The 25,051-nt window shown below is 29.3% G+C and overlaps 3 protein-coding genes across 4 annotated transcripts; 1 reads left to right on the top strand and 2 right to left on the bottom strand.

Moving 5' to 3' along the window:
- The first annotated feature begins 404 nt into the window (after positions 1-404).
- On the top strand, positions 405-7,553 carry LOC106766917 (DNA repair protein recA homolog 3, mitochondrial). Of its 2 annotated transcripts, XM_022783951.1 has the most exons (9): positions 405-662; positions 873-926; positions 1,077-1,131; positions 1,654-1,871; positions 2,007-2,094; positions 2,698-2,870; positions 3,901-4,047; positions 5,619-5,753; positions 6,799-7,553. In XM_022783951.1, the coding sequence occupies exons 4-9, from the start codon at positions 1,773-1,775 to the stop codon at positions 7,180-7,182; spliced, it is 1,026 nt and encodes a 341-aa protein (XP_022639672.1). In that variant the 5' UTR covers positions 405-662; positions 873-926; positions 1,077-1,131; positions 1,654-1,772; the 3' UTR covers positions 7,183-7,553. The 2 variants fall into 2 exon arrangements, with proteins under 2 accessions (XP_022639672.1, XP_014507194.1); XM_014651708.2 differs by lacking the exon at positions 873-926.
- A 4,718-nt stretch (positions 7,554-12,271) lies between these two features.
- On the bottom strand, positions 12,272-14,506 carry LOC106766501 (putative transcription factor bHLH041). Its single transcript, XM_022782805.1, has 5 exons — positions 14,176-14,506; positions 14,057-14,071; positions 13,889-13,951; positions 13,178-13,807; positions 12,272-12,640 (listed from the first exon to the last, which is right to left on the bottom strand). Exons 3-5 carry the CDS (start codon positions 13,949-13,951, stop codon positions 12,272-12,274), a joined length of 1,062 nt encoding a protein of 353 aa, XP_022638526.1. The 5' UTR covers positions 14,057-14,071; positions 14,176-14,506.
- A 4,118-nt stretch (positions 14,507-18,624) lies between these two features.
- Positions 18,625-20,917, bottom strand: LOC106766500 (putative transcription factor bHLH041). Its single transcript, XM_022782804.1, has 4 exons — positions 20,809-20,917; positions 20,085-20,729; positions 19,502-19,897; positions 18,625-18,708 (listed from the first exon to the last, which is right to left on the bottom strand). The coding sequence occupies exons 1-4, from the start codon at positions 20,869-20,871 to the stop codon at positions 18,625-18,627; spliced, it is 1,188 nt and encodes a 395-aa protein (XP_022638525.1). The 5' UTR covers positions 20,872-20,917.
- Between the last annotated feature and the right edge of the window lie 4,134 nt (positions 20,918-25,051).

The following is a 25,051-nucleotide window of genomic DNA, read 5'->3' as shown; positions in this document are numbered from 1 at the left end:
TGTAAAAAAAACACACATATATATAAACATTTTTCTAGAAATTTAGAACAAAATTTTACCATTTATTAAGTAATTTGAAAAGAAAAAAATATATTTAACAACAAAAATAAGATTGAATCAAACTTATTTAAGAAAATATATGACAAGTTCAAATTTGAGTAATGTAAATGTTCCATTAATGAGCCATGTAAATGCTCTATTAATGTAGAGAGAGAAAGAGAAAAATTGTTAAGGATAGTAAGAAGGTGTAGGGTATTTTTGGAATAAAAGAAAATAGTGGAAAAGTGTAGAATATTTTTGAAATAAATTAAAATAGTGGGGAGATACATCCCGAGGTACAGGTTCTTAGAAAATGCTCGGCCCGGTCCAGTATCGTGTTGTGCTCTTTCTTCTTTCCTCTCAGCTCTACTTCAACACTAACGACCCTCGCTCTTCTGACTGTGGTGGAATGAAATGGAACCAAAAAGGGTGGGAAATAGAACAAATTAAATAAAACCCTAATAACAGAAAAAACGTTTTATGTTGTGCTGTGTGACTAACTTTCATTCCATGACCCATTTTTATTGGAATTCCTCTCTCCATTTGAACTTCCCAAAGTTGCTTCTATGACGAGGCTGCTTCGTCACACTTCCCTTCTCACACGCTCGCTATTCGTCCCTAAGGTTCGTTCGTACGTGCCTTTTTTTTTAAGCTTTCACATGATTTTGTTTATGCTCTTTGATCTTTTGTTTTTCGTAAACTGTTGTCACCAAAAACATCTTACAGTTTTATCTTTTTTCTTCTGTTTTATGCATTATTCTCGTTTTATGGATTATGATGATGACCTTTTCTGTCACTTTTTAATTTCTTTTGTTATTTATGCATTTTTAAAGTAATACGTGCATTCATGGGGACCGAAGTCAGGAATATTTGCCCTCTAACAAAAGGTAAGGAAAAGGAACTAGCATTGGCCGTTTTGTCAGTCATGGTCATGACTATGCATATAACCAACCGTTTCCCTCGCTTTTTGCATCTTCTTCCCACGTTTCTGATTGACGCTATTTTGCCGAATCATCAGTTATTGCTTTCATTTGCAGAGATTTGAGCTGGGATTATTTGGCACTTCTCAGATTTTGAGTTTTTCATCTAAAGGTTTGTCGCAGTTCTCTTGCTTTCTTTCCTTCCCTTTATCTGAATCCAAAAGTTAATCAGTTGCAGGAGTTTATTTATGCTGAAAGGTTATGTACGCCAATCAACGCGAAAAATAGATTATCACATTCTTTTGAAAATTTTAGATATGTTCTTGAAACCAAGTCTTTATTGCCGGGGAATCGCCTTATACGGCTTATACTGTAAACAAATTATAACAATCATGCTATGGATTGGGCTCGGTAAGTCCAGTTAAGCTCATGATACTTTTGGTGAATCCTCATAATGAGGCTTGAAGAGGGAATTGTTTAGGTTCTTTATTATTTATACATTCAAGTTTTTTGTATTCGTGTGCTGAATCAAACCAAAACGAAAGTTTATACCTGTTCACTGCATATAAGTTACAATTTATAGAAAACAATGTAGTGTTTCAGATCATTATCCTCCAGTTTCCTATTATCTCTAATGTTTGAAGTTCAAACATATTTGAACTTGACAACATTTTTCATTTCTATATACCTAAAGGTAGAAGACGCTCCAAATCTGATGGAAGTGATTCTGGTGAAGAAAACATATCCAAGAAAGAGTTGGCCCTTCAACAAGCCCTTGATCAAATCACTTCTGCATTTGGAAAGGGATCCATCATGTGGCTTGGTCGCTCTGTCTCACCAAAATATGTTCCTGTTGTGTCTACAGGTTCTTTTGCTCTTGATATAGCACTAGGAATTGGTGGTCTTCCGAAGGTATGCTTTGATCCTTGCATGAAGAGGTTGCTTACTTATTTGTTATATGTGAATAAACTCTGAACCATTTCTAATACACAAACGTCTGGATACTGATGACAAACTTTCCTGTTTTCCCCCAATTTGTGTCCATAGGGACGTGTTGTGGAAATATATGGGCCAGAGGCTTCTGGAAAAACAACTCTTGCTTTACATGTGATTGCAGAAGCACAGAAGCAAGGAGGTTATATTCATATAATACTTCAACAATGACAATTGTAATGTCTATTTCTTTTGGTTGTAATGGATTCACACTTCTAACTTTTGTAGATGTGACCATGACCTCATCATAATTATGGCTGTTACAGAATCAGATCAGATGATATAGTCTCCCTGCCCTTGCTCTTTATGTTTGCTTGCTAGTGATAATTGTGTTGTTTTTTTTCCCTTATGATTTCTTAATGAATGAATTTGTTTCTTAGAATACCCTTTGACTATTAATTTTTGGAAATGACAAATTGGATGTTTGATTTTACACATGGTTTCTCATTGTCTGAAATTCCTGCTTCAATATCAATACTCTGCCAACAACTTTTTGGTGCTAGGCTGCTAGTGCTAGCAGTTTCCCAGCTGTAAATCTAATTTGGTTTCTCAATGTCTAAATTTGGTGCTAGTAACTTCCCTGTTTCAGATGTGTTCTTCCATTCCATTAGTTTTATTTGAACTATAATTATAAAAAAATTAATAATGAAGCTGAGGAGGCCTATCCACACAATTATATGATTTACTTGTTTATAATTTTGTAGCTTGTTGTTTATCCAGACATTGATATGGTTATTTGATACAGGTTATTGTGTCTTTGTTGATGCTGAGCATGCCCTTGATAAGAGACTTGCAGAGTCTATTGGGGTGAATACAGAAAACTTGCTTCTCTCCCAACCTGATTGTGGTGAACAAGCCCTCAGTCTCGTGGATACCTTAATACGTAGTGGTTCAGTTGATGTAATTGTTGTTGACAGTGTAAGTGTTAAGCATGATTGCTTTTGTTTCTCTCAATACTTTCCCTGTTTCCATAGTAACTCGTTTAAGATTATATAGTAAGTGGTAATTCTACTGCTATGTTTATCTGCTATTCATTAAACCGGTGTGTATCAAGTGGCGTACTTTCACGGCCATCTAATAACTTATCGTAGGAAAGTGATTTTAACCAATCACCCTTGATTTAAATCTAGTCATTGTAAAATACTCATCCTATAAAAGTTATTTATTGGTGTAAGTATTATGTTTTTGTGCGTAGGTAGATCCTTGTATATAAATCTTCTTTTGGTGATGTTTATCACCTAGAGATATTTCTGGCTTCCAGTATTATGTAGGAATCAGTGTGATTGATTTTAATATAAGTTCAGGGGAGGGTGAGATATGTGATGTGGAAACTGGAATTGTTCCGGAAGGGATGCATTTGTTAGCAGTGTTCTAGGAACTTGGTTATTATGGGGTGCCTAAGTCTTACATTGAGTTGTATGCAATATTCGGTGGAGTATATAAGTGTTTGATTCTCTTTTCTTAATAGTTAGCTTTTGAGGGTAGGTTCTCCAAGTGTTTGGGTACTTATCAATTTATATTAGAGCTGGTTGTCAATGTCTCAGAAAGGGCTACCTATTAATGATTCTAACCAACGAGGGAGTTGATTGAAGTGGGTTATTTAAGCATTTGGTTTCCCCCCTCAATAGCTAGCTTTTGAGAGTGAGTTTCTCTAGTGCTTGAGTATTTCTCATATTGACTCATCCAATATTTAGAAGCTTTTCAGTAAAATTATTTTTAATTTTTGGATTTTATGATCTTAAACCCTCATTTGTAGACTTGTTGAGTTTGGTTTTCCAATGGAAAGAATGAAAGGAATTTTAGTGTTCCACTTTGAACTTTCTCTGTATTTCTCCCTTTTGTTTAATTTTTTCTTCTGTATGGTTTATACAATGTCATCAAAATCTTGTTTAATTAGTGTAAATGAACGTCCATTGTCAACTAACTTCTTGCAGTCTCTTCATGATAGGTGGCTGCACTTGTTCCTAAAGGTGAGCTTGATGGTGAAATGGGTGATGCTCACATGGCAATGCAGGCTAGGTTGATGAGTCAGGCACTTCGAAAATTGAGCCATGCATTATCACTTTCTCAAAGTATACTAATTTTTATAAATCAGGTATCAGCTAAATTGTTATTAGCTATGTTGTCTGTTGTCAATTTGTTTTTGATAGGCAAACAAGAGTTTTCATTGCTAAAGGTACCAGTGATACTGTAAAACACGTACAACAAAACCTTTAAACAGGATTGTAAAACTCCTCACAACTAAACCTCGTACCAGTTGGTTAGTAAGTATTTATGCCCCAACTCTTAAAAATACTTTATAACTTAAATCCCCAAAATTAGAATTGCACCCCACAACTTAGTTACTTGTGTATCTAGTACCCTCTTTTTGCAGAACCAACAATCATAAATACTGATATATCATAAAGAAATAGCCCCAAGTTCAATAACAACTGCACAGACATACCTTATCTCTCTACCTCCTTCAGAAAATGGTAGTAACTATCATAATTATTGAGCCTCGTTAGATAGAATGTGCGGACTTGGATTTGTTTGCTATGTAGAAAAAGAATATATAAATTCCTTCATGCACACTTTAGTCCATGCTCAATAATGAAGAGTAAATTCCCTTAGGATCATATCTCTTTTAGCTTTATACCCCTGGAGTATGCACAAATTTTTTGTTCTGCATAAATTCCAAAAGCCTCCCCCCAAACAGCAGCTATGTTGTCAATTTTACTTTGGTCATATTATGAATATATTTTAGTTTGAACCTGAGAAAGTTAGTGTGTATATGAAACTTTTGTTTGGATTAGTCTTTTTGGTGCTAATTTGATCCTTTCAACCTCTCTGACCTTGTTCTGCTCTCTTCGGCTTTAGTGTAATTCAGAGTCAATTCCCTGTCTTTTTTATGCGTGTAAAGCTGTTTGAGTGCCAAAATTAGGGTATAATTTCTTGTGTGAATCTTAAATATGAAAAGCTATTAATTTCTGGAACTTCATCAGTATTCTTTTCAGATTATGAAGAAAATAACAATTAATAGATGTGTTAGCAGCATTGGGGGTCTCCATCCTTAATTTGATGAATTCACTTATCATTTCGTAGTTTTTAATAAATTTTGACAATAGGGGAGTATGGTATAGTGTATGTTACTTGCACTGTTATAAATAATATCACGGGACAACATAATCGGGGTTCATTGCTGGGGTAATTATAAGAGCCATAGGCTCTAAACTGAAAAGATTGAAGGTCTGTTGGGATATAAAGATAGAAGAGCATCTGAGAGCTTCTCTATGGGGAATATATATAGTTTTATTTTCTGGTAGAGAAGCCCTCAAAAGATTATTTAGCAATGTAGCAGGACAGGTTGAATGGAATATGTTGATGTTTGTTTGCTTTCCAAATTCTTTCAATTTATTGAAATTTCTAATTATGCATTGACCATGCATATGTCAGACATGTACCAATGGGCCTATTTTTAAACTTATGGGTGGGTTGATCTTGCTGTTTGATGTGTTTTGTGTATAGTTTTTATCCAAAGGAATGTTAAATGGCTTGGAAGGTATTATTTTTTACTATATTCTGTAATGTATCCATTTTCTTTTGGGTGGAAGTGGAAGTACTTTCTTCAAATTACCTTGGGATTTGTTTGTCTTTCAGTAACAAGAATTCTGTTGTATCCTCCAGGTGAGGTCAAAGATTTCAACCTTTGGGGGATTTAGTGGACCTACTGAAGTTACTTGTGGTGGTAATGCATTGAAATTCTATGCTTCTGTGCGTCTAAATATCAAGAGAACAGGGTTTGTCAAGAAGGGTGAAGAGGTAATCATATATTGATTCTTTTTCTGCCATGTTTCCTGCTGTAGTATTGGGATCCCTGTTTGTTTCAAAAGATAAAATCTGGTTCAGTTTGATGGAATCAACAATGTTCTGTTCTGAACTAGGCCTTCTCTTTAAATCAACATTCTAAGTTACTTCCTTTCTTAATTTACTTTGGACGAAAGTGGTGTAGGTGTAAAGCTTTTGAACTCAGTGCACTTACTGCAGTCTTGATAAATAGCAGTTCTGATCCATGCCAAATAAAACATAAAATATAAATTAATTGAAGTTGCTTGCTTATTTATGGTTAATAGTCAGTGTATTCCATATCCTGTAGCAAAGTAGATGTTGGTCTTTAGTGTGGAGTATAATTAAAAAGAAAAAGAGAAATGCTCTAACACACTCTAATTAATTGAAATTAATTGGAAATCACATGATTTTATTACACCCTCTTCCAGCTAATAAATTTCATTCATGATTACATAATTTCCAATAAATTTTAACCAATGGTGAAGACTGTGTTAAAACAGTACGTGCTAGAGTGTATTATAAAAAAATGTAAGAGTGTACTGCGAGCACTCAAGAAAATATATTAGCATTAGCATCTTTAATTCGAGACCAAGCTTGTTAATTTTGGGGTGAAGGCATTTGTCATCATGAATTCACTCTTTATACAAAACTGGTTGTGACACATACTGTTTCTTGTTTTGCTTTGAGTAAGCATTTTTTTTTCGATGACAATGCATTGAATATCTTTGTGGTATTTTTATCATCCATACCATACCTACCTTTAAGACGGTAAATATATTTGCGTAGTTAAAAGAACCATGTTACTTGTTTGTTCAGTGGATTCTAGATGTGATGATGTCCTTTATAGAAGCTAGAGCTTTTCATTTTCGGTCTCGGATACAACTTTTTTCTTCTTGCATTTAATCCTCTATAGGTTACCTGATTTTTCAATATTTTTAGGATCTTAATATTGCACTGATTTCATTTGGTCTAGTTTCTGGTATGAATATTTATCTTTAAGCCTTTTTTATTTGTACAGATTTTAGGAAGTCAGGTTCTTGTCAAGGTTGTGAAGAACAAGCTTGCCCCTCCATTTAAAACTGCTGAGTTTGAGCTTGAATTTGGCAAGGGGATATGTAGAGAAACAGAGGTTATAGATCTAAGTGTACAACACAGACTAATCTTAAAGGCTGGCGCAATGTATTACTATAACGAACAGAATTTCCGTGGCAAGGATGCCCTGAAGAATTTCCTAGCTGAGAATTGTAGCGCATTAGAAGAACTTGAAACTAAGCTCAGAGAAAAGGTTCTTAAGGTTGAAACAGAACAGACACAAGAATCAGATGTTATTAATGGAGATGTTACCGAAGAAATTGCCTCAGTTGATTCTACTGTTGAAGAAACAGCTGTTGTAGAAGCATGATTTTGTGAATGCTCACTCGTTTTTCCCTGCCTCAATCTCCACCCTTTCATTTATGCATGTAGCTTGGTGAATTGGCCCTAAAATGGTCATTCTCAGATGAAGAAGGTCCTAAGAAGCTATGCATGACCCGAATGCTTATACTTGTAGTTCGGAATCTCATTCTTGTTCGTGGTAAAATGTTTGAAGTTCAATTTGAATTTCACTGTACTACCTGTAAATTGAATTTAATGTCATTTTATATAGGCCTGCCTGGCGTTATGGCACATGTAAATTGAGAATATAATGGACTAACTGCACAGGAAGATCATCTATCAACTGTTTGTAATGATTTTACTATGCAACATGTATGATAATGCATATATTTCTCATGATATTCCTCGTGTTTCTTCCATTTTACCCTCCATCTTTTAATTATATTTTAAAATTAAAATATAAAAATATTGTTTAAATACTTAAATTCTGATATATTTTAATAACAACCCACCACAAATTATTTATCACTTTTTGCGTAATTATTATTATTAATTTTATTTTCTTAAATAATATAGAAACACTCATGAGATCTTCTCACGTCTATATATACACTGGCATGTTGAAATATAATCTTGCTATTCTAGGGATTGTCAGAGAGCATGAATTTAACAGCTTGAAAATTATACAAGGATTTCCTTATTCATTTTTCTTTTAAAAAATAGATATAATAAATTTCTTTAATTAACTTTTGATAGACTCCCTCCCTCATACAGTGAGTATCCACCTTTGAAAAATCCTCTAGCTTTGGATTGCTTGTTTGAAATCCTCTAATATGTGAACACAACAAAAAAAAAAAAAAAACGAGTTAAAGATGTCACACTCATTTTGTTGGAAGTCTTCTAATAACGTGAACAAAATAAATAGTAAAACATTATATAAAAAAATTATTAAATAAAACAAATAGCTGCGAACAAGTTTTAAACGAAAAAGGGAATTGAACATATTGAAGATAAGCTGTTCTGCATATTTTCATACTATTTAAATATTTTACAATTTTTATTTACATATTTCCCAATAAACTTTGGTATAAATTGTATTTCGTAAACGTCTTATGCTAGACTTGGTTTTTTAATTTATAAAAATAATTAAGTTTGTTCTAATTTTTACCTATTCCCTCTTTAATTAATAAAATACAAATTTCTCTCTGATTATTAAAACTTGTTACTATTAAATAATGGTTGTGTACAATATAAGAAACCCAGAAAAGAAAAGAAAAAAAAGTCTTTATACTTTTCGCAAACTGTGAGAAGTACCTCGAGTAATTTATATTGTTTTTTTTTATATATAATAAGAATATTCCTCTTGACTGATTCTTCCAAAGTTTTATCCACTCAAAATTTTTATGAAGAAATATAAAAACAACTTGGTTTATTTTATAACATGTCACTTTCCATAAGAAATATGTTTAAATACAAGTTAAAAGAGCTTTTTTTTAAAAATATAGAAATATTTCTGCGAAAATTAAAAATTCTCAAAAGTATTTCTAACATGTATTCGAGCAAACATAAAAGTTACAAAGTTTGAGAGAAAAGTAGCCAATGGCATTAAAATAAAGAAAAAAAAAATCGAAGTTTTTCATTGCACGTGTTAGCATGATGAGAGATAGTCAACTTAACAGTATCGTTGTAAAAAACAAAAGAGGGGACGATTATTCCATGTGGTCCCAAAAATGAGACTTGTCAAGAGATAATTTTTTAAGGAATGATTTTTCATGTGCTTATATGTTTCCTATTGAAATATATTAGTCATCAAATGTTTCTTGTCTGCGTAATTAATTTCCTAGTCAACTCCCAAAATCTCCTTAGAAATTTCAAAGTCTGTAGTGTAGAACTTGAAAGACAAAGTTTCATTGCTATCCATTTTGTACCCACCATCTTATATTTCTCAATGTCTCCTCTTTTTGTGCAGAACTGTAATAATGAACATTCAATACACTCCATATTTTTTCTAAACAAAATTTATACAAAAAATAACTCAAAAGTAGAGAAAATCATCAATTTTAATTGAAACAAAATCATAAATGTATATATAAAAATAACGTAAATGTATGCATACAAAATTTCCATAATTATATTCTAGAAAGATATTAAAGTTACCATAATAATAATAATAATAATAATAATAATAATAATAATAATAATAATAATAATAGTAAAAAGTAAGTCTCAGTACGAGGTCGAGTTAACTAATCTCTACACAATTTCTCTTGTAGTCGGTTGGTTCTCCTCACGTTCACCTTTAATCTTGTTCTCCTGTTGTCGATCGTCCTCTTTTGCGTCTTTCCTAGTCCAAGACTGTCTAGAAGGGTACCTGTTAAATGTCCTCCTATGTTAAAGTCAGTAAAATATCTGTTTGGCAATTCACGAACTGTATTATATGCGTAATTAATGAATCTGTTTACCTTTTATCTTTGACTTGTATTTATAATGCTGGTCATGAGCCTTGGATTAAGGAAACCTTAATAAGGACCTAATTACAGCCCAATAAATCTCTTCTTACCTTAATTGCTTTTGATAACCTAACTGGCATGACCGTCTCGTCTATTGTGCCCATCTAGTCTTTCTAATATACTCAAACTGTTATAGAGTATTCTAATACAAATACTATCATTATTATTTATAAACTTTTGTGAAGATCTATTTTTTATTTGTCAATAAGTCTTATTTTTGTTGTATAGACTTGTTTTTATTTATTTATTTTTATTATTATATCAAAATTGTCATTTAAAAAATTTATTTGAGGAGAAGTGTAAGTCAGTACACTTGAATCTCAACTTATCAAATGATGTATAACTATAATGATAAATATATAATTAATATGTGTATAACTTAATATCTTTATTTATTTACACTCTTTTTATATAAATTTTGATCGTGTCCAATCTTAACTTTTAATTAATATTTATATTTTCTAACTAATTATTCAATTAAATATTGCATTATACCAAAATACTTTGAAATATCTATCCATAAATTTATAAGTTCTTAAATTTGAGATACTATGTTCAATATTCTCTTCAATTTAATTTAAAATTATGACCCTTCTCTCATATCACAACATCATAATAAAAAATAAATCTTTGCAAAAAAGAAAAAAAAATACTGCGTAGTATTATTACACATGGAGAATATAGAATTGCTAAACTTGAGTAATTTATTGTAAAAGTAAACTCATTTTAAAAAAATACTGGTTGCAATAATGCCATCAATGAATAGTTTTGAAACTCTACTTTTTAAATGAAACCATAGAATGAATTATGGCTTGGTTCTATATAGTTTTAATAAATTTAATATTTTAACTAATATTAAAATGTAAAATATGTATTATGAAAATGTGTTAAAAAAAATATCTTCTTGCATCTTTCCTAGAATTACTTCTTAACTAACAAATGGTGGCCACTTGTTAGTTTATTTTTGAGCTTAACATTAATTGTGAAATATGAAATTTAAAAAAAAATACTTATTTTAACGTGATTTTGAATTATTCAACTCGAGTTTCGAATTCCATTTAATAGTTTGACCTTGTTAATTTGTGATTTATTATAGGGTAAACATTTTCCACAAAGAAAAATCGTTACCTTAGAATATTCTACCACTCTACAAAGTTATCAAAATATTTATTCAAATTTCGATACAAAATTACAAGATTGAATACATGAATTAAGCTCAAAACATTTTATATTTTTAAACAAATATATTCTTAAATTCTTTCAACACTAATTCAAAAATTTAGCCTATAATAAGCATAAATCTTTAAATTTATCTGAACAGTCATCTTTTACAGATATTTTAACAATGTTAAACTAAGTTATCCACAAGCCACTTACAAAAATATTAATTTCCTATTTTATCTATATTTTTATCTTTTATAACTTTTTCTATTAAAAACTTAAAGATGAAGCGATGATGTGGATTTATTGGTGGAGTTGACAATTTATTAGGTCAGATAGAAGTCTTCTGATTGCTTCCTCGAACTCACGTTCGTCCCATTTATTGCTCTGCAAACAAATAATAGACACAATTAATTATTCCTCCTCTTTTTTAAATGGAAAAAGTTTGATGGTGATTTTTATACCTTTATTTCACATTTAATATATATATATATATATATATATATATATTTAAATTGAAGTTAATTTATTTTAATTTATTTTATAATTTAAAATAAAAATATTATTTTATTTGTGTTGAATAAACAGTTAATAAAAATTGAGATATTTGTTTATCATCATCCTTTTAAATATGTGAAAAATTATAAATTGATATGATAACTTTATATTTAGTATTAAATTCATAATTTATACAGTATCAGACCTTAAATATGAAATTGATAAAATAGTCTCGTAATATTTTAAAAAATATATAACACCTTTGCCACTTTAAAAATTAAAAACAAATAGTAATTAAAAAAAAAAACTAAGTTAACGTCCATTTGCTTTTTTTATAAACCGAAATCAAAATTTATTGAATCATAATAATAATAATACAAAATATAAATATAAGTAATCTAACCGTTAATTAACAATAAGTCTGTATATAATAGATATAAAATTTCATACAAAGCTAGTTGCATTACTGCGTCCAGCTTTATTCTAAAGCATAATGTATTATTTAAAAATTGGGAAGTAAATTATATTATTTGCTAGATAAAGTATAACAAAGATTAAAATTTTCAAAAATTTCACACATTTTATTTAAAAATGAAATGTATATCCCACATATATTATAACAAAAAAAGGACAATATGTTAATTTAAAAATACTAAAGGTTGAGTTTTTTTTTTTTTTTTTTTTTTTATTGATATATGTTCGATAAAATCTAAATCATTACTGTTATATATTATTATCAATTTCTATAATGCATCACAATATTATATCAGTATAAGTTTTTCACACTGTATTTGTAGTTTAATTTCTACCCAATAAAAGTCATACTACAACATACAAATCAAATACTTAATCCCTTACACTGATAAGTGTTCATTATCAAGTTACACACACACACACACACTATATATATATATATATATATATATATATAAAGGTTTGAACATGTTACTAATTTTGTATGCATACCTCAATAATCCCGAGCCTGAAGGTTAATACATTAATGGTTGTCCCTCCTTCTGTAGTATGGAGGTTTGTTTTCGTGGAAATCAAGCCTAAGTTCTGAATCCTTTCTAAGAATTTGAATATGCGAATCGATACATTAACTTGGCAGCTTTGTTCTCTCACTGTCACTTCTAAGTCCACCATTTTCTCTTCTGACGAACTTGATTCTGGTACATGCCAAACTCGAACATTCAAGCTTTCATTACCTGACAAATCTTTCATAAGCTGCTGCTTTCTCATGTTAAGCTTTTCAATGTCAGCCATCAAAGATATTATTCTCTCCTTTGCGGTTGTCAGGATCATCGCTTTACTTTTCTGAACCACCCAAATTCAAATCTCTTAGATTGTTTTGGAATCAGAACAAAAAATGTCATATTACGTACTAGTGGAAGAAATGTTTGATTTTGAACTTACATTTTCATCCATATATATTGTTGATGAATCTACAGCATTTATATAAGAAAGTTATCTGCTAATATAATGCATTATACTATTAACTATTATTTATCAATAGTATCATCAAAATTAATGTAGTATACTACAGTATGTTAACATGGTAGAAGCAAAACACAATTAATAATTAATTTAAACTTAAAATAAAGGCTTGGCACGAGAAACATCCCACCAGAGAAAAACCTAATTCATAACGTTCACAAACATGACATTTTTTAATCATGCCCCTTAAATATGCACTTAAATGTTTGATCTCAGGTTTAATTGTATTGTATGGAAAAAAGTATATAAATATCACCATCTTGTGAGATTGGTGTATCCATAGTTTCTATAACTTATTAATTTTTCTTTTCATGGATGAAAAAGCTACATGCTTGGCATTGCTAAATTATAACATACCTTAGTTTCCGCAGGAAGGAGTGCTCTAAGTGCCTCAAAACTCACTTTGAGTTTTTCACGCCTTCTTCTCTCCGATATCATACGAAAATGATGCTGCAGGGTGCTGATGTGATCAGTTGCTTGAACAGTACTATTGCGTTCTCTCATTAATGATGTATTATTCAGGTTTTGCCTGCGAAAATTGGTTTCTGTGTGGGGTTGTATATTTGGGTTTGTCATATCTGGTATATATCTCACGAAATCGGAAGCTCCGGGGTGTGTTACAGAAGTATGAGGCAAAACTTGATGGAGTTGCTGCTGCTGAGAAGTTGAAGACAGGACCCGGATTAATGCTCTTACTATTTCTTCATGTTCACCCTCTGGTGTGGGTAAATGGCTTGGAAATGGAATGACTTGAGACAATGGTTGGATATTGTGTTGGTGAGAAGTGGGTTGTGTGGGAGCCACACCGAGGGCTTCCGGGAAGTTGGAGTGGGAAGTTCCCGGAATATTGAGTGATTGATTAAAGGTATTTGTAGATGATATTATGAAAGAGGAAGATGACGATGAATATGGATTCTGATCAATTGATTGGAAACGCATATAGAAATCTTCTGGAAATAAATTTTGAAGTGCTGTCTCAATGTCATCCTGAATAGTACACTAGTTATAGTTTATGAGATGCCAAAACCATCGACGCATCGATATCATGAGAGTGTATAGTTTGCTTACTTGAGGAATGTTGGAGAAGCCAAGTTCGATTTCTCCTGCTTTGCATCCCATGAAGACAGCCATCTGCGATCAACAACATCTGTAATAAATATAAATATGTTCGTTACAATTTAGGAAATGATTACCGATAAAGGTTTGGAGTTTTTGTTTCCGATGATGAACGTATACCTCAATCCCTGCTTCCTGTAAAAACATTTAAGACAATCGGTTCCATTCTTTGTTAACTTGTTTTGTACTAAATGACACTCTAATTCAAAATATATATAATTTGTAAAATGATTAATTACTTGAAAGAATTGTGCTTGAATTTGGGTGGATGTGAGTGGTAGGAGATCCGAGAGTTTGAGTTGTATGTAGGGAAGTTGATTCTTGAAAGCAAAACCAGGAACACACCTAAAACGGTAAAAAAGGAAAAGGTAAAAGGGTTTTCCAGAAAGAAAGATTATGCATGATGGTGATGAATAATGCAGCACTTACTCATCAGTGACATCAAACGTTAAAGCCNGATACTGATGAAAAAGGGTTTGAGAAGAAGTTGGTTTGTTGTTGAGAGCATTGTAGAAACCATCAAGGAAGATCAAACGACTGTGGAAAGAAAAGTAAATAAAAAGGATAGGTAGTGAAGAGTAGAAGCTAAGAAAATATAAAGAGAGATATATATACTTTGATAAATGTGAGTGTTGCCATAGAGAAACGTAAGTGCAGGCAAAAGATTGGATGAGAGAACGGAGAAAATGAGCTCTGGGAGCTTTAGAGAGGGCAAAGACAGCATCCATATATTGCTATAATGATGATGGATATGAGATGAATATGTGTGTATTAGTACTCTTAATCATTATACTTGTTAAGATACTCTTCTATATCTATCTATATATATATAGATTTAGATTATAAAGTGGAAATGTGTGATTTATAGGAATGAAGGGGAGCGTGGGAAATGACTCGTAGTTTGAAAAGTATGGAGAAAGGTAGTTTGGTTGAAGCAATGAATGCATGTGTGAACTGGAAGAAAGGACAATTAATGTATAATTACTTGTAGTTGTTACCTTAAGACACCAGAGAATTCTCCTCTTCCAACTGCCTGCAACTCTTCAAAAAGTGGTCTATATATATATATATATATATAGCTTTTCATTTTTGGAAAAAAATATTTTTTTTAACAATTTTTTTATATTTATGATTGGTCTTTTTTAAATATATATTTTTTTTAAAATAAATAGATCTATAAAACATTAATACAAAATCTTTTATCAAAATATTGTTACAAAAGTGATTAACATACGAGAGTTCAAGTCTTTTAGTAAGGAAGAAAAAGAAAATGACGGCAAGTTCGATTAATTCTTCGTCTTGCTTAAGACATGTCTCAGAATTGTTTGTTCCCAATTCAATTTTTACTATTAAGGAAACATAAAGAAGAGAGAATAAAAAAAAGGAAAAAAAATTTTAACAATTTTTTATAATATATTCATGACCGTTTATGATTAATTTATTTTAGATATTTCTTTTAAATATAAATTCAAACAAACTAATAAAATGATGACATATATTTTATTATATTAAAATTCTTAAAAAATTGAAAAAATATCAATTTCCAAAATAGAAAAATTGAGGAGACACACGTATATGGATGGAAACGTGTGAATGTTATTATTGTTTCGGAAAATAAAATTTTAACATCATTTTTTGACACAATTTTGACACTGTATACGTGTCAAAATGTGGTTGGACGATTTCAAATTAAAAAACAAACTTTGGTTTTTTTCTTCCAAACATACCCCTGTCTCAACTTTTTTAATTTGAAATCATCCACTCACATTTTGATACGTGTGCAATGTCAAAATAGTGTCAAAAAATGGTGTTAAAATATTATTTTCCAATAGTGTCAAAATATCATTTTCCATAATAAAGAAATAAATAATGATAGAAACTACACTGATTGAAAGTTTGAGGTAAAGTAGGTAGTACGCTTTTTTTTTTTTTTTTTTCTTGCCAAAAAAAAACATTATAAATTAAGACCCAACTGAACAGCTTTTAACGAATAATCTATATAATTAATGAACCACACTGTATGGCAAACATATACTACAATTTAATATCTTTATATGTAAAATAACTTAACAAAATAATTTAGTTTAAGATTATTACTAGCAGAGATTTTTATTATTAATTTTTTTATATTATTATTATTATTATTATTATTATGAGACTTTCACGTGTCTCCGTTTTAGGAAGCGGAAAACTACAAAAACCGAATTACATTGGTAAAAAAAAAAGATTGTTTTAGTTTATAAAACATTGATAATTTGGAATAAAAGTTCTATATGTGATCTCAACAAATTATTGTTATTTAGTTTTGTAAAATAATACTTTAAAGGCATAAACTAATGCCCTATTTTTCCTAAAACTAAATCTTTGTAGTAAAATCATCATTTTAAATAGCAATGCAAATCTTTTAAAAAAATTAATTAATATTTTAAAATTTTCTCTCAAAACACAAAGTTCGTTACTCCACAATTTGTTTATGATTTTACTAATAAAATGATAATTAATAAACTTCTTACAGCTCTTTTTTTTCACAAATGAACATTAGCCAGTAAACATCATTAACTTTCGAAAAATCTTATTTAATTTTTTTTTTGAATAATTTATTTAGAAGTTTCTAAAAAAGTGTTAACGTATATAAATATTTAGCTTCAAGAGATAAAAACATTAAAACATGGAAGAAATAAAATAAAGATATTTTAATATGAGATTAAAAACGAAATAACGAATTAGAACATGAGATAAATTAAAATTGAAAAATAAAATGTTGCTTTAAATATATAATTGATTTTTTTATATAATTGATAGAAATAATGGTTTAAAATAGTTGTTGAAGTAAGATGATGCATGTATGTGTTGACAGTGTGAATAGAAAAAAATCTTCATTTACTATAATTAATCAATAATAATATAAAAACATCCTTTGACATTGATATTGAATAGTGGTATGAGAAAGGCTTCTAATAAAAAGAAAAAATTATTGATAAACATTTGAAATGCAGCTAAATAAAAGTTAAACATTTATAAGATAAAGAAAAATGGTATTTTAATATACATAATTTTTTTTTATTTGATATTATTTTTAAAAAAAAAATAGTATTTTATAATTATTTAATTTTTGTATTATGTAATTATGATCATATGATTACTACTCTAGTATAAATGTTTAATATAAATGTTGTTGAGTAGGTCAAGGAAGGCGCTGTTTGTTTGGAAGGCTGCATTTGCAATTTGTTGAAATCATTTTCTTTTTTGTTTACTTTCCTTGCCAACCAGTCATATCCACTTAACAGTGCCACCGTCAAAATTCTCATTCCAAAACTTCAACAATCTTCACACCACCAACTCCAATTAGATTTCTTTTGGGCAACTTCCTTCTATTTTGACGAAAAACAAATTAAGTATTATTTTAATCTTTAATACGTCCTAAATATTTTATAAGTCTTTTATTTTATTTTGTAGACCTAATGCGTACATAAATATTTATGTTTTGTATTTTTACATTATTCATGAATTTTGAAGTCTTTGCATTCTCCCTTTTTGTTTTTGATAATCATAATGATGTAAATCCGAACCTTCCACACATATATATTACCCTTTAGTTGACAATTCCAATGGAAAGGAAACCTCTGTCAGACCTTCCAAGAAGTTCTGTCAAGTGGTCCTTTTTCTGCTTTCCACTATAAAGTATCATAGAGTTAATTTTCAACCACAGCTACGCACTGCTTGTTTATTATTATTATTATTATTATTATTATTATTATTATTATTATTTTGTTAATTGTAAGTTATTGATTTTCCAATAATATGGAATTTCTTTTCTTATTTATCTTCATATAAAGTATCATATGAAGATACCACACTCTAAAAATTTGGACACCTTCCTTAATTAACTTTGTTGCCTAAACCTCTCTTTAAGGTATTGGAGAATGTCATTTGACTCAACAATTTCACAACCTCTCATCTCATCCATACCCAAACTAAAATAGTTATTGTAAGTATTAATTTATTTTACCATTATTTTATATATAAGATAAGGTATTGGAAGTGGACTTTAAACCTAACTCAACCCCATAAAACCGGTTTGTAGGATGAAGTTTGCACTCATTTATATACACTTAAATGATTTCATCTCTAGTTGATGTGAGACTTCCAAATAAGGAAAAAAATTTTTTTACTTTAGCTAATCCCATTCCATACACTCTTCATATATACCACAACACACACAGATATATAACTAAAATGAAATAAAAATAATATTATTGTATGGTGTGAAAACATATATAGTTAAATAAACAAAATTAAAAAAATGCTAGAGTGAAACATGGAACGAAGAAGTAATAAAAAGCAAACCAATATCGAAAAGAATGTATTTCCTACGAATGAAGCATTGGCGACAAAGTGATGACTGTAACATCAGCACACCTCTCTCTTTTAATATTTTGTTTCTGTAATTTTTGTGTGTATATTTCAAAGTAGCAATATAAAAGGAAACTGATACAGAAAACATTGAAGTTCTAGAAAAGACTATGATATTTTGACAACTTTTTTTACAACAGGACACGTATCATCATTTTATTGGTCTATTTGACTTTATGTTTAAAAAGTATTTAAAACGGATCAATCACAAACTGTCACGTATGCGTTGTCAAAAAGTTCTTTGTTAAAAGAAATCAGGAGTTGGTTGCGTAGATTTATGGGTGGAATTCACGATGTGTTACATCAGCAACCACTCTTCTTATTGCTTCCTCGAACCCAACCTCGTCCCATTCACTACCCTGAAAATACACACACCATTATTCTTATATTTTATACTTTGATAATTTTTTTTACAATAAAATATGTTATCAATTTATTTATTGATCTATTTAAATTTATATTTAAAAAAATATTTGAAAAAAACAATTATGAACTACTAAAAAATTATTAAAAAAATATTGCTAAAAGAATGTTTTCCTTTTTCTATTCGTATTCTTTCCAATACCTTTTTATATTATCAGTTAAAACTTCATTCAAATTTTATAATTCATATTATTGCAAAAAGTTGTCGATGAGAATGGCTTACATATTCAAATAAGTTATAAAAACACCATTTATCTTCGTATATGTCTATCATATGGATAGTTTGATATTCACCGTGAAGGTTTTAAAATAGAGATGAAATAAGAAATTGTTTTGTTGAATAAAAATAAATACTGGATATCATTACAACCATATATAATATATTAATAAGTTTGTGTAAATTTTGCATCATAAAACTTAAAACGTTATGACCTAATTTTTTACTTTTGCAAATTATATTTCGTGTCACCATTACTGCGAAATCCTACTCCATAGCTGCCGTCTCCATTAGGGTGGAGACCGAAGACCCGGTGGTTGTAATTACGGTTGAGATGTTCATAACGTTCGTTGACGGTTTTATATTTATTTAATTATATGTGTAGGTTTGACGAGCATTAGGTTTCATAAAATTGCTCGCATTTGAACCATGTAGGGATATGAAAACCCTGTACACAACACAAATGACAAAGCAAATATGTTACGTGGTGGAATGTTTCTTGGAATACATACCTTAATAATCCTCAGCCTGAAGGTTAATACATTAATGGCTGTCCCTCCTTCTGTAATATGGAGGTTTGTGTTCGTGGAAATCAAGGTTACGTTCTGAACCCTTTCTAAGAATTCCAATATGCGAACCAATACATTAACTTCACTGCTTTGTTCTCTCACCGTCACTTCCAAGTTCACCATTTGCTCTTCTGATGAACTTGATTCTGATGCATGCAAAACCCGAACATTCAATCTTTCATTAGAGGACCTGCCTCTGTTTTCCTCCCTACTACCACCAACTTCTTTGCCTGACAAAACTCTCATCAGCTGCTCATTTCTCATCTTAAGCTCTTCAATTTCAACCATCAAAGATCTCATTGTCTCCTTTGCTGCTGTAAGAATCCACCTTTTGTTTTTCTAAACCACCAAAGTTCAAATCCAAGTGCTAAATGCATTAATTACTGATTAAATATTATGTTAACGCGTCATTAATTATTAATAGTGGTACAGTTTCGATAAGAAATATAGCATCATCACAGATACATAAACTTAATCCTAGTTAACCATGACGTTGCTTTGCGAATTGAAATTTGGTATAATATACCTTTGTTCCCGGAGGAAGAAGTGCGCTGAGTTCCTGAAAACACTCACTGAGTTTTTCACGACGTTTTCTTTCCGATATCGTGTGATAGTACTTCTGGGAACTAATGGGGTGGGTTGGTTTAATAGTATCGCGTTCTCTCATTCTCTTTGAATTTAAGTTTTTAAGCAATGGAAATGATGTATTCTGCAGGTTTCGCCTGCTAAAATTGGACTCCGTGTGTGGGTTTATATTTGAATCTGATTCATATCTCACGAAATCGGGAGCTCCAGGGTGTGTTACAGAAGTATGAGTCAAAACTTGATGGGGTTGCTGCTGCTGAGAAGTTGAAGACAGGACTCGGATTAATGCTCTTACCATTTCTTGATATTCACCCTCTGGTGTTGGTAAATTGCTTGGAAATGGAATGACTTGAGACAATGGTTGGCTAGTGTGTTGGTGAGAAGTCGGTTGTGAGGGAGCCACACCGAGGGCATCAGGGAAGTTGGAGTGGGAAGTTCCCGGAACATCGAGTGATTGATTAAAGGTATTTGTAGATGATATTATGAAAGAAGATGATGACGATGAGTATGGATTCTGATCAGTTGATTGGAAACGCATATAGAAATCTTCTGGAAATAAATTCTGAAGTGCTGTCTCAATGTCATCCTGAATAGTACACTAGTTATAGTTTATGAGATTCCAAAACCATTGACGCATCGATATCATGAGAGTGTAGTTTGCTTACTTGAGGAATGTTGGAGAAGCCAAGTTCGATTTCTCCCGCTTTGCATCCCATGAAGACAGCCATCTGCGATCAACAACATCTGTAATAAATATAAATGTTCATTACAATTTAGGAAATGATTACCGATAAAGGTTTGAAGTTTTTTGTTTCCGATGATGAACGTATACCTCAATCCCTGCTTCCTGTAAAAACATTTAAGACAATCGGTTCCATTCTTTGTTAACTTGTTTTGTACTAAATGACACTCTAATTTAAAATATATATAATTTGTAATAAAATGATTAATTACCCGAAAGAATTGTGCTTGAATTTGGGTGGATGTGAGTGGTAGGAGATCCGAGATTTTGAGGTTTATGTAGGGAAGTTGATTCTTGAAAGCAAGTCCAGGAACACACCTAAAACGTTAAAAAAATGAAAAGGTAAAAGGTTTTTCCAGAAAGAAAGATTATGCATGATGGTGATGAGTAATGCAGCACTTACTCATCACTGACATCAAACGTTAAAGCCTGATACTGATGAAAAAGGGTTTGAGAAGAAGTTGGTTTGTTGTTGAGAGCATTGTAGAAGCCATCAAGGAAGATCAAACGACTGTGGAAAGAAAAGTAAATAAAAAGGATAGGTAGTGAAGAGTAGAAGCTAAGAAAATATAAAGAGAGATATATACTTTGATAAACGTGAGTGTTGCCATAGAGAAACGTAAGTGCAGGCAAAAGATTGAATGAGAGAACGTAGAAAATGAGCTCTGGGAGCTTGAGGGAGGGCAAAGACAGCATCCATGTTGCTAATGAAGGGTTTTGCATGATGATGAATATGTTTGTGTATTACTACTTATATTATTATGCATCATCTCAACCTTATCTATATACAGTTCATGGATAAAATTCCTGATTTGTGTGTGTGAAGGGAATAGGAGAGTCCACATTAATAAGAGAAGAAACTACTGCAGATATTAGAGGAAATGGTGAAAGCAACACAATATTCGCAACCAATAGTAATATCCTATTTTGTTTTTCTATTTTCTAAATTAAATTTTTGATATATTTTTAGAATAAAATGTGAACATTTTGATAAATATTGTCAAAAATATAAGTATTTCTTTGAAAACGTGTGCATTAAATTGGAAGAAGTCTTTATAGAAGCAATTATGGGCTACACATTAGTTCTCTTTTTATTGTACAGGGAATTGCCTTCTATGCAAGTGAGACTTTCTTTGAAGACTTCTTTTCCTTTTGCTTTCCATAATCGCAATCATGCAATATTAGATATTTTATAACGTGAGATTTTAACTCATTTTATATATTATTGAAAAATAACAAATTTTCTAATATAGAAAGACATCCAATAACTATAATAATTATGCTATAAACATAAATTTTAAATTTAATTCAACTTTATATAATTAACTTATAAATTAATATTTATTTTTATTTGTATACTATAAAGTTATTTTTATTTACAGTGGATAGAAGGTTCAAAAACTGCAATTGCTTTTCTAATAAACGTGGGATCAGTAACACAATTGCTTCCATCTAAAAGGAACCTTCTCCTTAACTTTCCAGGAAACTAGGTCAAATCCATTTGCTTGGCTTCCATTGCTCTGAATAGACCATCATATATGTATGATTTAATTAAACTGCTCAATTAAATTTTACAAAATACAATAAAAATATTTTATAGACTTTAATTTTATTTTATAAGCTTCATTCTTAAGTCACTTATTGGTTATAAATTGAAAAACTGGCAACTTATAACTTTCTTCAAAGTTTGAAAAGGATAATTAAAAATTTGATCTATTTTTAAAATTAAAAATTAATTAAGGTTAATTAAGAAATGAAAATTGAATGAAAAACAATTATAGCTCAAATTTACAGATAATTAAAAATTAAAAAACTAAACTTATGATAAAAAATTTAAAAATTAAAAGTATAAATTTTATAAAATATAGAGACCAAAATTACAGTTCCTCTAATCACAAATATTAAACTTGATGATATAAACTTTGGAAATTTTTACCACGAACCCTCAATTAATTAACACGTTTCAGAGTCAGTAAATTAATATTAATATAACAGGATATATTTTAACTATATTAGTGTAAACACATTAATTATGCGTGTGTTAATTTTTTTATGATAATAAAACATAATAAAATTACAATTACAAAAAATAATATAAATATTTTTTAAAATTTAATTATATATATTTTTAATTATTTTGTAGATGATTTTTATTTATTTAATATTAAAAAATAGTTAAATTTAAGAAAATGGTTAAATTTAAATAAAACAATAATTTGAATGGTAAAAATGGAAAAAGAAAAAGTGAACACCAATAAAAGGAATTTCCTTCTTTGTTTTATAATGAGTATTATAGTTAGCAATTTTTTTTAATAACTTTTTAATAATAGATTATTTGTAATTATTTTATTGATGTTTATATTTAAAATTTATATAAATAGTTGTAAAAAAATTGTCAACAAAATTGTTAAAAAAACATTTTATTTTTTTATATATAAGTATAGATAGTTTGAATATCATTTTACTAGCGCCTTATATCTATATTTTTCATTATACTAAAATACGTTAAATTTAATATAAATTTAAATATTAATTAAAATAATATATATATATATATATATATATATATATATATATATATATATATGTGTGTGTGTGTGTACGTGTGAAAATGATTTAATTTTTTGATATTCACATTTATTTTCTAATTTTACTCTTGAAATAAAAGCTTTTTAAATGAACATAAATAGTTTATTGATTTTACATTTTAAGTAATAATTTCTTTAAATTTAATTGGTCTTTTTAACTTGGCGTTATTTTTTAAACTTAATTAATTTTTGAATCATACAAAATAAATAAAAATTATTTATAATAAAATTATAAAAATTATTTATATTTAATTTTATAATTATAAAAATATATAATAATATTCTTATTACTTTTTATGATAAAAAAAATTGTATTATGGAATAGTAATACACGAATTTATTTATAATAACAATAATTTAATATTTTTCTATTATCATGAAAAAATAAATAAACATACATAAGATGCATGTGTTTTCACTTGTTGAAATATAAAGAAAAGAAAATTATATTATGATTTTGAAGTTTGAATTATAAAAAACATAAAATATAATTAAAATAAAAATAAATTAAGCATAATTTAATTGTTATTTTTATTTTATAAATAAGACATCTTCAGGAGCCTGTCTCTTTTCTCACGTGGCTAAAATCATTGATAATTTTTAAATATTGTCACATGTTCTCCCTTTAAATTATTTACGTGGTAATGAAGTAATTAGAAAACACGATGTTTCCTTTCTCCACGAATTGGAAGAATGATTTGCATGTTACGGCTGTATGAAGATGGTTGGATTTGTGTCTGTCTGTGGTCGATGGTTGTCTGTTTCTGATTTGAAAAACATGTTCTTTGTTTTGGAAACATATGTCTCTTAGTATGTGATTCTGTTTTGGATGAGATGTGAAAATGGAGTAAGAGTAGTGGTCCATATTTATCATCTCTTGTTCACAAATATATTCCAATTTCTCACTTCATGCTTTTAGGCATTTCTCCGTTCACAAAGGAACCATTTCTGTTTATTACTACTTTTTCAAATTCTTTTCCAAATTGAAAGATATTTATATATTAATATATGTAAATCAGACATTCACTAAATATTGCAATATATCAACTAAATTTTTCTAGTTTTAAGCTTCTTTTGTTCTTATTATTGTTTTATAAGAGTGGAAGTCGTTCTCATTTTGAGCCAAACTATTCAAAATATATTATTGTTTTACTTTTTAAAACTAATTATATGCATCTAAATAATTGTTGATTTTCTTAAAACCCTATTTAGCAACATAACTTATTTTATTTTTATAGAGTTTTATGACACAATTAATATAATTTTTTAAATTAACATATCTTATTTATTATAGATTTCTAGAAGTCCTTAGTGACTAGTAAAATTGATAAATGTATATACAAACTTTAGGTGGGGGTAAGAAAAGATGCTTATTTTTTTTTTCTATTTAATTGTATAGTGTATGATTTGGGTTAATTATATATTAGAGAAATTATTTTAAAGAAAATAAAAAAATAAAAAATTTATACAAAAGTTTAAAGTAATATTTATTCTTCACTTTAACTAGCATTTCATTTCTCAATTAATTTTCTTTATCTTCTCTATAAATTTCTAGATTAAGCAATAATATTTTAACAA

The sequence above is a fragment of the Vigna radiata genome, chromosome 7 (assembly GCF_000741045.1).
Source record: "Vigna radiata var. radiata cultivar VC1973A chromosome 7, Vradiata_ver6, whole genome shotgun sequence".
In the NCBI taxonomy this organism is placed as follows: domain Eukaryota; kingdom Viridiplantae; phylum Streptophyta; class Magnoliopsida; order Fabales; family Fabaceae; genus Vigna; species Vigna radiata.
The sequence above is the reverse complement of the archived record's forward strand: the minus strand, read 5'-3'. Positions and strand labels throughout refer to the sequence as shown.

What these genes read in the sequence shown, in the direction of transcription:
- LOC106766501 (XM_022782805.1), bottom strand. Translation starts at nt 13,951, where the DNA reads ATGGCTGTCTTCATGGGATGCAAAGCAGGAGAAATCGAACTTGGCTTC. An exon ending in GCTTCTCCAACATTCCTCAA is followed by an intron (nt 13,808 to 13,888) that starts GTAAGCAAACTA and finishes TGTACTATTCAG; the next exon opens with GATGACATTGAGACAGCACT. An exon ending in TCCTTCCTGCGGAAACTAAG is followed by an intron (nt 12,641 to 13,177) that starts GTATGTTATAAT and finishes TGGGTGGTTCAG; the next exon opens with AAAAGTAAAGCGATGATCCT.
- LOC106766500 (XM_022782804.1), bottom strand. Translation starts at nt 20,871, where the DNA reads ATGGCTGTCTTCATGGGATGCAAAGCGGGAGAAATCGAACTTGGCTTC. An exon ending in TTCTTCCTCCGGGAACAAAG is followed by an intron (nt 19,898 to 20,084) that starts GTATATTATACC and finishes TTGGTGGTTTAG; the next exon opens with AAAAACAAAAGGTGGATTCT. An exon ending in TCAGGCTGAGGATTATTAAG is followed by an intron (nt 18,709 to 19,501) that starts GTATGTATTCCA and finishes GTGTATTTTCAG; the next exon opens with GGTAGTGAATGGGACGAGGT.
- LOC106766917 (XM_014651708.2), top strand. Translation starts at nt 606, where the DNA reads ATGACGAGGCTGCTTCGTCACACTTCCCTTCTCACACGCTCGCTATTC. An exon ending in GCTCGCTATTCGTCCCTAAG is followed by an intron (nt 663 to 1,076) that starts GTTCGTTCGTAC and finishes TTTCATTTGCAG; the next exon opens with AGATTTGAGCTGGGATTATT. An exon ending in ATGTAATTGTTGTTGACAGT is followed by an intron (nt 2,871 to 3,900) that starts GTAAGTGTTAAG and finishes TCTTCATGATAG; the next exon opens with GTGGCTGCACTTGTTCCTAA.